At 36.9% G+C, this 16,922-nt stretch overlaps 1 protein-coding gene across 2 annotated transcripts in view; it reads right to left on the reverse strand.

The window, feature by feature from the left end:
- Positions 1 to 9,630: 9,630 nt before the first annotated feature.
- Positions 9,631 to 16,922, reverse strand: part of Abd-B (Abdominal B) — a 137,391-nt gene continuing 130,099 nt past the window's right edge. The window contains exon 2 of one of the 2 annotated variants that reach the window (XM_067140528.2): positions 9,631 to 10,718. In XM_067140528.2, coding sequence (XP_066996629.1) covers positions 10,273 to 10,718 — 446 coding nt within the window. In that variant the 3' untranslated portion in view covers positions 9,631 to 10,272. Of the gene's footprint in view, positions 10,758 to 16,922 lie in introns of both variants that reach the window. The other variant, XM_067140520.2, reaches the window with a different exon arrangement.

Consider the following 16,922-nt stretch of genomic DNA (forward strand, 5'->3'; position numbering starts at 1 on the left):
TTCAAAGTGACGACCGCTAGTGTCAATGCATGTATTGCAACGGCGCAAGAAGTTTGTCGCACTCTCCCAAAGATCCCGGGTGTCTGTTGTACACTGGAACAGCCAGCGGGTGATAAACAACGTACATTCCTGACCACCAAACAGACGTACTGAACACAACTTAGCTCATAGCACGTGTGTCATGTGAGGACCGCATGCATCGCACTGGCGCATTAACCACTTTCCCTGGTGTCAGTTGTCCATTGCATGGGACAGCTTGTGATGTGTCCATGGTGTGTACAATGCTTGACGCGTAGTCAAAGAACGTTACTTCTCACGAGAGTTGCCCGGCATGCATTTAATGTATGGTGTGGCAGGATGTAGTGAACGTAAAGCAGCACGAATTACAGAGAATGCATTCCCAACAGGCGTCATCCTAATTGAAGAAGTTTATTTACGTGGATACCAACTTACGAGAGACAGGGTTCACGTCACAGAGGTTCCCGCCAAAGACATGTCCGAACACCAGACTTTCAGGAGATGGTGTTGGATCGTGTGTCTAACCACCCAGCAATATGCAACCGTCAACTTGCCCGTGAAACAAGATTGCATGCTCCCTTGACTTCTGCCAGTCAAATCGAGAAGGGGATTATTCATTTCAATGGTAGTCCCTCCTTGCTAATGCTAGTTACAAAGGAGTTGGAGAAGGATCACATTCCTACTGCCAGTCAAAGCCGACGTAGAGAGTAATGATTACAACAGCAGACGCCCTCCTGCTGAGAGCCACTATCGATGTAAAGTATTAATTATAATGGCAAAACACCCTTTCTACATGGCTACAAATCGACTTCAATGAATATATACTGTATAGATCGACATACGAAGTAGGCCTATTTGCATGTTTACAATATTGCAAACCTTAATTTACGGATTAATGGATTGTACCATAAGATGCCTCATTACCGGGCGAGTTGGCCGTGTGTATTGAGGGGCGCGGCTGTGAGCTTGCATCCGGGAGATAGTGGGTTCGAATCCCACTGTCGGCAGCCCTGAAGATAGATTTTCGTGGTTTCCCATTTTCACACCAGGCAAATGCTGGGGCTGTGCCTCAATTAATGCCACGGCTGCTTCCTTCCAACTCCTAGGCCTTTCCCACCCCATCGTTGCCATCAGACCTATCTGTGTCGGCGCAACGTAAAATCACTTGCAAAGTAAAAGATGCCTCATTTGCTGTCGAAATGGCTGGTTTTAAGATGTTTTCTCCCGTCTCATCTATTTATGGGTAAAATTGAGTTATAAACGTTGAATAGGGTAGAATTTGTGTATGGATTTCTCACAGTGCATTACTTTAGGGTACTAATATGACAGCTACAAACATAGAATTTGGCTCACGTATGAAACTGGGTGGGTCAATGTTCATGTAGAATTAGAAGATTCTACCTTTCGTATAAGTGATTCGAACTACGAATTGTACGTGTACAGAGAACAAAATGTAGGCTAGAGACAAATCTAATATAAGGAATAGAGTAACGACAAAACGTCATAGGACCAAAGTTGTAGATCACTCCGAACTGAACTGAGATTGTGCCATCCGTTTTGTGATACGACTTACCGTTCAGCAGCGAAATACTTCGAAACGAAGATCTGCACCGACATTAAAACTGCCTCAATATTTCGATATTTTTCGGAGGTAAAAAAATGAAATATTTAAAGATCTTGGAAGCTTTCAGTCGATTACAGGCTAAGACATATAATTTTGCCAAATTTCAATTTTCTGGTTCGTCTGGCAGATTGTGCCTCAATCTTGCTTTGGGGGAGGGGGGTTAAAATGAGAACTTTCAGGAAACTAAAGCTAACAAATAGGCAGATGGTCATTATTACACCTGAAACGGGTAACTGTACGAACATTTCGCCAAAATAGTCAATGTACAGCCACACGGTCGTTAAGATTGTCTTTATATAGATCAGGAATCTGCTCTACGTACATCACCTTTTGGGCTATGTCCGCTGGACTTGGCCACCAAACCGACCGTTCATGATATATCAATTATTAATCTTCCTATAGAAAAAATGCACATGAGAAAAATATTTTAGAAATTGATTTACATCAAGGTCGGTCGATTTCTAGTCAGGTTAGTCTTGTATATATTGTGGGAGAGTAAAATCACTATTTCGGTTCCCTATAGTCCCCGAGTCCATTCCGGGATTTGAAATGACATCGACCTAAAAACCTACCTTTGGAAAGGAGGATGCTAAATTTGAAGTTTGGTTGATATATCTCCAGTAGTTTTTAAGTTATAAGAAATAAGCTTGATACGCACCCGCTTTTGAGATAAGGCCGGTGGGACATGAACCGAAAAACGGCCCGTTAATGAATATTTCCCTTATTAATCCCCGTATCGAAATGATGCATATTAGAAAAACAGTTTAGAAATTGATTTCCATTAAAGCAGGTAGATTTCCATTAAGTTTGGTTGTGTATGTATATTTTGTGGGAGTGCAAAATCACGGTTTCGGTTTCGTTTAAACCCCCAGTCAGTTCTGGGATTTGGGAACAATATTGGCCGTAAAAACTACCCAAGGACATTTGGATTAAAAATATGAAGTTTGGTAGAAATATACCGAGTAGTTTCCAAGTTATAGACAAACAGACAAACAAACAGACTAACTGACACCAAAGCTAAAAAAATTACAGATGGTCATTATTACACCTGAAACGGAAAACTGTACAGAAATTTCGCAAAAATAGTCAATGTACAGACATACGGTCATTACGATTGTGATTGTATGGCTGAGGAAAGTTTGCTAGCCGCTGTGTGAATTCATGGGCGTAAAATTAGTGACATATCAATTAAAAATGTGAGGGACCATTTCGTTGCGCGGTTTGCGAAAGCAGCACTGACAAAGATGACGTTGTTAGCGTGGGAAAAGAAACCCTTAATTAATGCGGTGCGCGAAGCTTTCCAGACAGTGACCCCAATGATGTAGCTTAATATGAGCTTCACAGCATAGTGACGTATTCAGCTGCACAGAGACCATGGAGGGACACATGCAGATGTTTTATATTACGAAGATGTAAGTAGAAATAAATAAATAAATAAATAAAGAGTATATGCAATTTTACATCATGTAAGTCTGAGTTTAATTTAATTTAATATAGCCGTACAACCCAGGGCGCCCTCCAAACCGAAGTTCAGTACGTTGGCCACTCTGTCAAGGTTCCAAACAAGAAGAAATCTGGATAAACATAAACATGGGAAGGTACATTAGATAAAGAGTTAAAATTTAATGGTAATCTTAATATTGAATTATTGAACTGGATTAAATGAGTCAGTGAATATTATTTAAATTTTGAGCTAATGTTGAATGTTGCAGACGACCCAACCTCTTGATATTATAGGAATTTCACTCTCACTTTGTTTGTTTGAAAGTGAATAGCTTGAAGTCAGAATTTATTTCGGACATTGCATGTGGGGCAATAGATAGTTTCAACCCAACACACTTACCTGTATTTCTTGTTACGAACAGAAGCTCTGAAATAAAGAAACTTCATTACCTGGGAATTAGGAATAGGATATTTACATATATACTGAACACAGAACTTAAGGATATTTATTACATAATTGTTATATAAATCAATTCGTTATTAATTTGAATTCTATACCATTTGACAGTGAAAGCAATAGGAAGCAAATCATTATTTCCTACATTCTTCTCACATATGTTTCAAGTATTACAACAGTGACATTTTCAGAAGCTGTTTATACAATAAAAATAAAAGACATCTAATTATGTTTTGGTAAATAAGGTTTATTTATGTACAATGTACAGAGACGAAACAACGTTGTGCATTAAGATATACACACGAAAGGAAGAGAATAACAATGAAATCTTCTCCTGTGGCGCACTAGAACATATAAAATATCACCGCTGTCGTATTTAATAATTAATATTATTATAAGATCTTCAATTAATTCATTTATTTTTAATTTCTTAATTTCTTAATTTACATACAATGAAAACAATGCCTTTATAAAACACATAATCAGTAGACAAGTTTACGACACATGCAAAAACGTAACAAACTCTAAACACAACAGATGAAAGAATCGTAATTCTAATGTTCCTATACATTAAAATATGGGCCATCTCATTCATGCTTCCGTACAGATGATCTATTTTTAAAATTACTCATACAGGAAGATAAAGAGCCAAACAAAAATTAAACGGCAACATATTGCACTTCTGCCAATAAAGCAGTGTTTGTTTCTTTATACACTGTTGCCTTCTATCATAACTAAAGCTCTACCTTCAACAAAAAAAAGAAGTATGTGCGCATAGATATTTAAAGCTTCACAAATAGACATAATTTTATGAAATAACAAGAAAACAAGTTAAAGATATCTGCAGCGTTAAGAATTTAACAGTAACCTAAACTTTAAATCATTATATTGCACTCTGCGAGTAAAAAAAAGAAATAATTAAAATTTTGAACAAAGTTCTGCATATTTCAAACAAATTTAATATTTCAGAAATGTAAACTGATTTTAATAGTTAACAAATTGCAGCAGATATTTCAACTTAATATTAAAAAATTTAACTGCAGAGTAATACATTCCATTTTGAAGTAAAAGTGAACAGTCATAATGGTTTTAAAAACACGTATGTCAAGAAAACTTTGTCTGAATTTCGCAACTCATATAAAACTCCGTTAGAAAAATAACGTTAACTTGCAAACTGCTGTTTGTTAATAACTAAACAAGGTTTTAAATTTCAATTAAAACGTAACAGTTCCAATATTTTCATCTACTTAATGCTCTTAAAATGCCGAAACAGAAAGCAACAAGATAAGAAGTTGAGATAATATGTCCGCTTAAAATAATTAACATGACAAGGTTGAGAAATCGAAGACTACTAACATGAAGATATTTGAACTACACACAAACTGGTAAATGAACCATAAATTTGGAAACGAGATATTCTTCATCATTCATTCCATCACTATAGAAATTGTTTATGATTCTAAAATGATGTGTACACTAAATTCAGACAGAACTTCCTTCACTGTTTGCCTGAATTCCTTTCCTTTTTTTAAAATTCGTTCTCTAGAGATCGGTTTTCTTTGTTAAGTTGCCAATAAAATTTACTACATTATATTTTACATTATTGTATTGGAGGGAATTGTTGAAATACAAAATTTATTCTAACAATTTTTTTTGTTTTCAGCAAGGGAATCGACATTAATGGTAAGTTAATAATAATTAAACTTTTTGTATAATTATTTCACGGACAATAATTTTTGCTATATGCACCCAGAACTGCACATGAGCATTAAAATACATTTTTAACACATCGTGATTCAATGTTGTTTGAGTTAATGGGTTCATTTTAATGAAGGGTTAAATGATCAAATAAATCATTAAAGTCTATCAACATTTCAAGAATTTACAAACGGACGCATTATGAGGGAAGGATAGATTATTCAAATTTGCAAATAATGCATACAAAGTAATGATTTTGTATGGTTTCACAGTGATTCTTCGCTCCAGTTCTGGTTCCATACAGAAGTCAGCATGTAAGAAGGAATATGGCACAAGATATTGATCATATCAATAAACAGAAATAAAATACGGTGATGGATGTAAATTATACCTTTAAAATATAACAAACTGTATTTCCAAAAGTAAAAAGTATATATTAGTCTTCATACTAAAAGAAGCACAGATTATTGTTGAGCTCTGATTTTCTTGTTTGATCAGACACCATTCGAGGTACATGCGGCCAGAAACGGCACTGTATACCATGAAAGATGATGAAATGTTACTTTACCTACGAAGGGACATCAAGAAGGGAAAACACCAGGTTAACATTCACAAGTACGCACAAGAATAAATGTAAGACATTAACAAGTAGAGTTCCTTCTCTTCACCTTTAGCGGCCCAACACAGTAAAACCCGACATGGCGGGACAGACCGTACGAAGATAGTTCCAAGCAAAGAGAGAAATATGATGCTTTTATTTGTGTTCCTTTAATATAGCCTGCATTATATACCAATATTCTAAATATCATGTACACACGTTCTTCATCCTTAGAATTCCATTAAAAAATTATCTGAAACAATTCTTTGGGATTACTTCATTTTGATACTAATTAATTTCTACCATACAGAACTCTTCATCCTATATTTTTTGAACGAAAGCATCCATAAATATTAATATAATTCGGATTAGACTAGCCCTTTACATAAACTTTGTTTCTGAGAGCTAATTTTGGGATGCGTTCCTATAACTTTCGGAAATTTAGTAATTCAGACTTCTTGAAGTAATCTATACACGCCATCACATCCGGACAAGAAAGGAATAATAGTTGTAAGTTGTACAGTACATATACCGTAATGAACTCGCACTCACATGCAACCATTGTACGTTTTACAGTAGTCCATTATACACAAAAGAGATTAAAATAGTGAGAAATGTATTTACATATGATAATAGAGTGTTCGTACACTAAGTGTACTTTTCATTGACCTGGTATCTATTCTTGAAGAACACATTTCCTTAATTTATTATGGTTTATCTTACAGAGAGCGTCCAGTCTTGTTGTATTGCAGGACAAGCTCCAGTTCAATTAAAATGTTCATTTTCTATAAGGATCATAAGATTCTATAAATGAACAAAATACATATTTTATTGGTTTGAGTACTTTAGCTTCGTCATATAACGAGGTGACATCTACTCAATTATAATTAAAGAACTTCTTGTAGTGGGGACACAGTCATAAAAGGAAATGTAATTTTATACGAAACAGAGGAATAAGCACTTCATGAAAGGCTAGTCTTCATCGCACTTGATCGTTTGATAACTTTTCTTACTTTTGAATCAATACACTGGACGATACTGTGTTCTTGTTTCAAAATTAAATGAAGATATTCTATTTCCTCTTGCTGGTAAAATATTCAACCACACTGGCGGGTGCGTTGTTTCAACCAGTAAAACGAAATTCAGCTATGACTATTTGTATATGAATCAAGGAATAGTTCAACTTTGTACCTTTTCCACACAGTGACACTTGTCCGTTTCAAACACTTTCATGTTCATCACTTTCTATCTAAAAACGAAGTACCAGAAAATCCACGATCAAAATAAAAGTACTATTTTCATATAAATTAACATTTACACAAAAACGTGAGAAAAATTAAAGTCTGAGCGAGAGTGTTACACTGAGTACTCTGGGATTGGAATTTATCCGTCCGTTTCGGCCATCAGTCTCCTTATCAGTTCAGTGGCTGCTCGAGTCCAGAATATCCGTCATTTCCTGTCTATTAAATATTTATATACCCATATCAACATTAGAACTGTATAGCTGTCGAATATAATAACTCATATTTTAAGTGACTTTGAAGATATCGACGAGAATTTCAAGTGAATTTTTTTAGATTTTGTTTTAATTTTATGACTGCCTTTAATGGTCCAGAGTCTAAACTTAGCAGATATTTGTATTGTTCTGCCTGGAATTACATGTAATCACAAGGATCCAAATTCATAAATTAACAGCCCATAACAATTAAGTGTAAAAGAAATAAAGTAAGAATACCAAAATATGAATTTGTGACTCGCAGCGCCTCGCGTGGTTAGCATGAAGATCAATTTACACACAACCGCACAAAAATTGGCCGTCACAGAAGATGACTTTCTTTCAAAATCCTCTTGTTTAAAATAGGACGAACATATCGTGTCGGTGGTAGGATTCCAAGCATCATCCCTTCGGCCACGACTTATCCACATTTAATTAATATCGTTGCATTTCGAGAATGAATGAAATTAAATATTTTTGGCCGGCCTAGTTTTATGTGGTTGAGTGTACATGATGTTTAAATGGCCCGATTGATCCCTTCATTACTTGAGGGAAATGGCATGGATAACATTTTTGTTGATTCCGTGTCTGTTGTAGTCGACAAAGAAAGATGTAATCGTGCCTCTCATTTCACGGTTTTGAGGCTTTTTTTTTAATTTATGGGGAAACGTGTGCCGTTTCTATCCTTTCCCTTTTTTGTCGACTATATTAATTATGTCACGTCAGTCTAGAATCCTACTATTGGATATATTATATACCTTTTTTGTTTCTTTCGTTGTCAGTAGTGTAGATGCCGTGAATAATAAAAAACTGAGTGTTAATGGAGTTCACACATTCTCAAAATGAATCTTAAAAAGGTGTTCTCTACTCAGATATACCATTAGAGCGATTGGGTGGATACCTTTAATTCATGGACCAATTTTGATTTGATATTTGTTTCAAATTAAGTAGTTCATATCACATACTGAATGAATGACGATAAATTGGCTTGTAAATCAAAATTAACCTGAATACTGTTAGTGTCCCACATTATTGTCAATAGTTTGAAGGTCGGTGAGGAATATTTCTCTCGGTTGTATGAATCCGTAGCTCTAAATGAAGAGCAACAGGCATCCGTTAATCCTTATAGCGGTAACATAGAAACAAATCTGATTCTCTACCTGATCCGTATAAGACATGTCAATCCTGGTTAGTAATTATCTGGTGACAGTAAAACACTCGTTTCATCTCAAACAAAGGTAATCTCATAATTTTTAGTAAATAATTGAATCTATTTCTGGCATCTGCGGCCTAATGTGTATTCGGGTATTACAGAATCCTTAGGTAACACCAAACTGTGAGCATTATTATTTTGTTCCATCCCACGTACTTTTCAAGTGACAACTGGAGCCATGTTGTAAGTACATAACTTTAATTCTGTGTATCAGAGGTATAGCGTCTGCCTCCGCATCCCAAGACCGTGGGTTCAAACTTGGCAGAAGTAGTCGATTCTCTACTATTGGTCACCCAACAGAGTTCAGCCATTTGGCAAAGTTTATTACAACGTCGATATTGTAAAGCGAGAAACATAAATACCGTCAAATCACAGTGCCTGCTCACCGTAGCTGAAACGAATCTATTATTATCGTAAATTATTATACTTTTCCATGTTACGACTATGATACAATTGGGGCTTATATTGGGGAAATGTGTTTCCTTTTTCATTCCCATTTGAATTGTAACTTGGAAAGATTCCTAGACATCTTTCTTTCTTCTTCCTGTTCTGGCCTTAGCAAGATTATCTGGGGTTGGCACTAATGTCTATTAATCCCAGTTTTATGGCCGGATACCCTCCAAGGCACCAACGCTATGTGGAGGAATGTATTCACTAGTGCGCGTTTCTGCGGTGGTTGTTAGTGTAGTGTGCTGTGTGCAAATAAAGCATCAGCCCAAGAGGAATTAATCAAACGTGGTTAAAATCCCCGTCCCAACTGGAACTGAGCCCAGGACCCTATGAATCAAAGTCCACTACCCTGTCCATTCAGCCAAGGAGCCGGACGGGATGAGTCGTAGATGTGCCCAAAGGTTGGTCCCTGGTGGACCAATCATTTTGGAATGTAATTCGATTGTAGGTTTCCTGTTACTGAGTGATGGCTCTCTGTACGAATGAAGAACTATCAAGGCTTAACACGCCATGGATGCAATTCAAGAAGACTTGTGTACGGTACGTGTTTCTGTATTATGCTGCTGCGACTGCGTAATAGTTTTGTGAAGTTGCATAGGTTGTAATATGGACAAGGACGCAGCCTGCAGGTGTGGAAAGCGAGGCTCATTTCGTGTTGTTACTCACTTCGTTGATAGTATAGAACTTCACTGGAAGCATTTGGTAATGAAATATGAAGTAACTTACTGTATTGATACAAATCTCTAAAGCGCCATTCTCTCAGGAAAATAAATTAATTCATCCTGATATTTTTTTAACGAAAGATGTATCTAGAAATTGAAAACATTGGGCTAGTGCTGTGTTATTTTTGGTCATACTAGTAAAAAAATTGTAAGAAAACAATTATAGAACGTTTTGTTAGTGACAGAAATGATTATATCTTTGTTTAGGTGAAGAAACACCTCATTACATCATAGATGTATGAAATTCAGAATTACATTACATTTTTTTCCATTACCTGTTCATTTATTATTAATCTGCTTGTGACTTGTTTAACTCTCTGGAACCATACGTAAATATCACATTAATGGCAGTGACGACCTAAGTGCAATTGAGAACTATAACCTCGTCGATAACTTCAAAGAGCATTATCAATGTTGTTTGATATAAGCAAGTTTCCTTTACCTGGACTGCTGACTGCATTTACCACTGAATTTGAGAGGAACACACTTTAAGTAGCTACTCCGTGGTGGAACTGATGATGGTGGCCGAACACAACCCCAGAGAAAGCCATTGGTCACTGATGATGCTTGACTGGTACTGCCCCGTTGGTGGCAGCCGCGGTTCCGTGGTGGTTCTGTGCCACCACGTGGTGTTGAGCCGTATGGTGACTACTGTGATGGTGTTGACTGCTCGTGTGGTGGTTATTGGCGTTGTTATTGTTGTTGTTCTGTTGCTGTGCCGCTTGTCGCTGACTGTTTTTCTTGTTCTTCATTCGCCGGTTCTGGAACCAGATCTTCACCTGACGTTCTGTTAGGTTCAGGTTCCGCGCAAGTTCCCACCGCTTCTGCTTGGACACGTACGCGTTGAACAAGAACTCTTTCTCCAACTCCAAGGTCTGGAACTTCGAGTAAGGCTTGCGTTTCTTGCGCACCGTCACTTGACCCGTCCACTCCAGAGGATTGGTACTGCCGCCACAACTGACACCTACACCAACGCCCATCCCGACTCCCGCCAGGGATCCTGCCGGGAAGAGAGAAGATGGGGAGGTACCCCACATCACTTGACACCATTAGACAGAGCAGGGCAGACAATTGGGGCTACACACATTTGGGGAACTTAACACACACAAGAATTAACCTATAATACAGAGTGTCCCTTAACTGGCAAATAAGTTATGAAGCAGTTCAGGAGGTGCCATACCATCCCAAATGTCAACGTTAAAATTATAGGGTACATTTTACCAGCATTACGACATAAATGAGGGAATTTGGGGATAGTAATGCTTTTTGTACACTCACTTCCTGAGCTGAAGATTGTGTTACTGAATCCTGACACAATCGGGTAACATAGGAGTAATTGCAAGTATGATGATGATGATGATGATGATGATGATGACAATTATTATTATTATTATTATTATTATTATTATTATTATTATTATTATTAGGTTGTTATTTGCTTTACGTCACACTGACGCAGATAGGTCTTATGGCGACGATGGGACAGTAAAGGCCTAGGAGTGTGAAGGAAGCGGCTGTGGCCTTAATTAAGGCACAGCCCCAACATTTGCCTGGTGTGAAAATAGGAAACCACGGAAAACCATCTTCAGGGCCGACAATGGCATTCGAACCCACTATCTCCCGGATGCAAGTTCACAGCTGCGCGACCCTAACCACATGGTAAATTCGCCCGATAAGATTACTATTATTATTATTATTATTATTATTATTATTATTATTATTATTATTATTATTATTATTATCGTCGTCGCTGGAAAGGTAAAAGGTTGTATTCCACAAAGCTCTTCCTATCAGTTATTCTCCTTAAGACTGGTCACGCCTCCCAGCGACGTATGGATATGCAGTCCATCAGAACAAATTTTGTTGTGTTCATTTTTCTATGCCCATGTGTAAAGGAAAATGAACCTTACAGTACCGTACTGTATGAATGTACGTCTGCATTACGTATTTACGCACTCCTAGTGTACAATGCATGTAAGGTTCATTTTCGTTTAATCGTCGACATAGGAAAACGAACACAACGGACATTGTTCTGATGGACTGCGTATCCATATGTGGCTGGGAGGCGTGACCAGTCTTAAGGAGAATAATTGATAGGAAGAGCTTTGTGGAATACAACCTTTTACCTTTCAAGCGACGTTATTATTAAAAGAATATGTACGTACCCTTCAACTTTTAGTAACATATGGGGCACATACCAAGAAATGTTAAAAGCAAAGTCTTTTGCAAGCATGGCTGAAGGCGTATGATGAATCTCATCCATTTTATTAGATACTAACAAAATGTTTTTAGTGTGATATAGAACCAATTCATATTTTGCGTATAATTGACCTTTCTATATTTTAATGACTAGTGTTAAAATAGACGATGCCTTCTTTCAGTCTAATTTTCTACAAGAATATGATCATCTGTTGGTGATTTTATCCTTATTCTTATAAACTGAGTTGTTTAAGAGCCTCGTTGGCATTAAGTGTGCTCCTTCATTAATATGTAACAAAATTTTCATAATTATTTCATCATCATCTTCGTAATATCTTGCCATGCCTTCTGTATTGCCAAATATTTAAATTAAGTTTTTTTAGTTCGGTTAAAATGTGTAATTTTCCCTTTTAAGTAATCAAATTGTAATATCATAAAGTTGGTTTGTTCCTTCTAACATGAATTGTTTATTTATCGTATGAATAATAGTGGCCTAAATACATGTTCAGTTATTTTCTAGAAATTGATATTGATTGTTATATTTAATAATAGTCTATGCATATTACCCCTAAAGTCTAGTGTCCTGTTTTGAGGATGTCATACCGGCTAAACTAAGTAGGGCCTATATTATTTTACAAATTGATATATATTTTTGTTCTTTTAGGCGATCTCGTAGATATTCTCTAAAAATTAAATTACGATAATTTATTTGGAGATTTAATTGATTAACGTTATATCATCAGTACTTTTGATATTGGAAAATTCGGTCACAGTTCCCTGGATAAATTGATGAGACAATGTTACAGTGATTTGAGTCTCAGGTCACAGAGCTATGTAATGTAACAAGAAGTCAGTCTGCTACCAGGTATGAATTAAGTGCCGGTATCTGAATAGTGATAACGCGTATGTAAGCTAAAGGAAGGATGCTCATTATAAATATTGTTTAAAAGTAGGCTTGACTTAATTATTAAACTGTAATAATAATTATTATGACTATTATTATAATTTCGTGTGGCCATTGCTAGCCTGGTGGAGGATAGTGTTGTGTGTGTGCTAAAGGAGTTCCAAGAATTTTAAGGACAGCACAAACACCCAGTCCACGAGCCAAGGAAATTAACCATTGAAGATTAAAATCCGCGACTCCACCGATAATCGAGCTCGACGTCATCTGAACCGAAGAGCTCTACTCTGACCATTCAGCTAAGGAGCCAGACAATACTTAAACTGATTCTAAGTCATGGTTCACAGATTATGTGGGATGATAAGGGATCCTTAAAATATACCCATTTTAAAGTTCAAACTGTCGTGAACAACCCCTCAAGTGTAAAGGTCCATCGTGGAAACTTGAAGTTTGTTTACGACAAATTTGCGTAATTATCTCTTTTCATTAACGTCTGATGGATCTGGGGTGCTAGTTATGGAACACTCTGTACATCTACAACAATCAGTTATGAATATAGGGAGAGAGAATTATTATCATAAAGAGAAATATGTGGAATTAATCAATTAAAATCAAAATTTGAAACTTAATGCAAGTGTGACATTTAATTACACAATTCATCAATGATATGCATAGTTAGTCATAATATTATTAGTTATATCAACTCAATACTCTACACAATACCAAACAGTGATGGTAAGTTACCGTAAATGAAAGACATAAAAGGTGTACATTAAATATTGATCAGTGAGTCAGCATTAGCGGATACACTAATTGAATCTTAACTTTAAAAATTAGGAATATTCACCAAGTTGTCAAATTTAATACAAATGAAGCACACTCCTAAACCATAGTATTTAAACCGAAATTTCTACAACTCATATTAGAAATTGGTGTGTATACCTCTGTTGAGTCGTTGGGTGAACTCAGGCCTCGCATATCTAATGATGAGCAAACAGAGGCTACCACATCTTGGAATTTGGGATTTAATGTTAGGTTATTATCAAAAGTCAGTCTATGAAGATAGAAACACTTTATTCACCCTCTGAGATGACGGGTAAAATTAATATGAGATGAAAACTGTACTATATTAGTATATATGCACCATATAAAAATATCTGTGACATAGTGTTTCTTCCTTACTATTTTTTTCCTATGAAATGAAATGGTGTATTTCTTTAGTGCCGGGATATTCCGGGATTGTTTCGGCTCGCCAGGTGCAGGTCTTTTGATTTGACTCCTGTAGGCGACCTGCGCGTCGTGATGAAGATGAAATTGTGATGAAGACAACACATACACCCAGTCCCCGTGCCAGGGAAATTAACCAATTATGGTTACAATTCCTGACCCTGCCGAGAATCGAACCCGGGACCCCTGTGACCAAAGGCCAGCACGCTAACCATTTAGCCATGGAGCCGGACATTTTTTCCTATAATTAGTCCGGATAGCACATGAATAAAGTTTGTGTATTAAAATAAAAAGCAATGAATGTATGAGTTGTGTAAATTGTCATAAATATTATTTTCTTAAAATTTACTTCATTATAATAGATACTAAATGCCAGATTGAGAAATACGTTTTACATGAAACAAATGAAAAATTTCTACTGACATGACACTCATTCGGACTAAACATGAGATTGTTTTCTGTTTCAGCAATTTGACTCTTTCAACGAAAAAATATTACTGAAAAACATTTCAAGAATGTAATACTCCTAAAGAAACAACAGGGAGACATGGACGGAATTAACAACATTTGTTCTTGAAGCGATCAGACCATGGAACTCTACCATTCGGAGATACAAATCTAAATACCTGCATCCTTCTCTTATATGTATTTTCACCAGATATTGCCAGTTTTAAAATTCTGAATTGTACGAGTATATTCCAGTACCTATCGTAATAGTTGATAAAATCAAACCCCATGGCACAACAGCCCCGAAGATCCATGGCCTACCAGGCGACCGCTGCTCAGCCTGAAGGGCTGCAGAGTACGAGGTGTCGTGTGGTCGGTACGACCAATCCTCTCGGCCATTATCCTTGGTTTTCTAGCACGTGGCCACTATCTCACCTTCATATAGCTCCCCAATTGTAATCACGTAGGCTCAGTGGAGCTCGAACCAGCCCTCAGAACCAGGTAAAAATTCCTGACCTGGTCGAGAATCGAATCCTGGGCCTCCAGGTAAAAGGCAATCACCGCGGGACCGTCTTCGTAATACATAATACAAATAGTAATTGACTGGAAATAATGTGCCGTATAAACAAGCTTTCACAAGTATTAAATACAACGAAAAAATAATTTGCTAGAATGTAATATCAATCAATTACGATCGTTTCTACTAATAAGATATCTGTTATGCTACATAGTATCTTTAATCGACCACAATTAATCAGAATTATGTTAATAATCTGTTCTGGATCATATATCAAGCCGCTGTATTTTAACAAGTTTCAGCATGCATATTAGCGAAACGCAGCACATGTAGCTCATTTGGCCAAGAGGATTTACCTCAACGAACAATTAAAAGACCGGTAGAAATATTATCCTCGTGCCGTTCACACATCCAGAATGCAACCTTCAATGCAATTTGAGATAATGGTAGAAAATTGATCGCAAGGGGAGGGACTGTAGACAGCTTTGTCTCTAATGTCTAATCATTTTGCTGGCAACTTATAGTTCATGCGTACGCATATTTAAATTCCTCACATCTCCATAAGTTAGGTGCAGAAGATGGTGATTCGCGAAATGTAATATTTATTGAATTGGTGGAGTGTTCTAGCCAGTCAGAACTTAAAGTACTGATGTAACCATGAGCCAACGTTTGCCCACCTCAGGTCAATTAGCAATCTTTACATGCTGCCTGTAAAAACATTGCATATTAAGCATTTACAATTCTCAAAGATCCAATAGTTTTCATCAGGTTTGAACCCAAAACCTTGAACACAAGAATATTTTCTTTTCGTTGTTTTCCTTTTTTAAACACATGCATTTTCCTAAATATCGAACGTAATGGAAAAACATTGGTTTCGTCTATAATTTCTACTGAACAATTTCATTTAACCTATTTATTTATTTATTTATTTAGGGGTTGCCTGGCCGAGGGGGTAAAGGCGTGCTCGGTTCGACCGGAAGGACGTGGGTTCGAATCCCCGTCAGGAAGTCGTAAAATTTAAGAAACGAGATTTCCACTTCCGGAGGTGCATATGGCCCTGAGGTTCACTCAGCCTACACCAGAAAAGAGTACCAGGTTAATTTCTGGGGGAAAAGGCGGCCGGGCATAGAGCTAACCACTCTACCCCATCACGTGCCGAGGTTAACAATGGTGGAAGCCTTTATCTTCCACTCCTCCAAGGGCCTTCATGGCCTGTATGAAGGTGACTTTGCTTTGCTATTTATTTATTTATTTATTTATTTGTTTATTTATTTATTTATTTAATTTATTTATCGGATGTACGGCCAGCGTGAGGGCGTATTACACGGAGGCCCAGATTCGATTCCTAGACCAAATGTTACGTTGGCTGATAGGAGAGGTGCTTAAGCGAAATAATACGACCGTGTCGAGAATATTGCATCTGATTAATTTCTAACACACTCCTTTTCATATACATACAAAATACCGCACTACAAGTGACCACAGAAACGCGCAGTATTGAAAATATCTCTCCTCGTGTTGGTGTCAGGAAGGGCGTCTGGCCATAAAACAGGGGCAAGACCACATGCGTGACACAGATCTTACCTGCGGTCCCACCGGGGTGTGGTAAAAGTGGTAGAAGAAGAAGAAGAAGAAGTTATGCTCCAAAACCGTAACGAATCAATATTCTTACTTAAAATATTTGAAATTATGAATGGCTACTTTTTTGCCACTAGAAAAAGTGTGCACTTCCTTCATACAAATAGTAAGACTTCAAATTAAAAACGATAGTGTGTAATTATCTTCAACATTTTCTTCCGCTCTATCGCCACATTGTATGTACAATTTCTTATTTTGTTCTCTTCATAAATGGTTTTATGCTCCAAGGATACAATAATGAGTGTGCCCACAAGCGTAAAGGTTATGTCTATATT

This window comes from Anabrus simplex, chromosome 1, assembly GCF_040414725.1.
Source record: "Anabrus simplex isolate iqAnaSimp1 chromosome 1, ASM4041472v1, whole genome shotgun sequence".
NCBI lineage: Eukaryota > Metazoa > Arthropoda > Insecta > Orthoptera > Tettigoniidae > Anabrus > Anabrus simplex.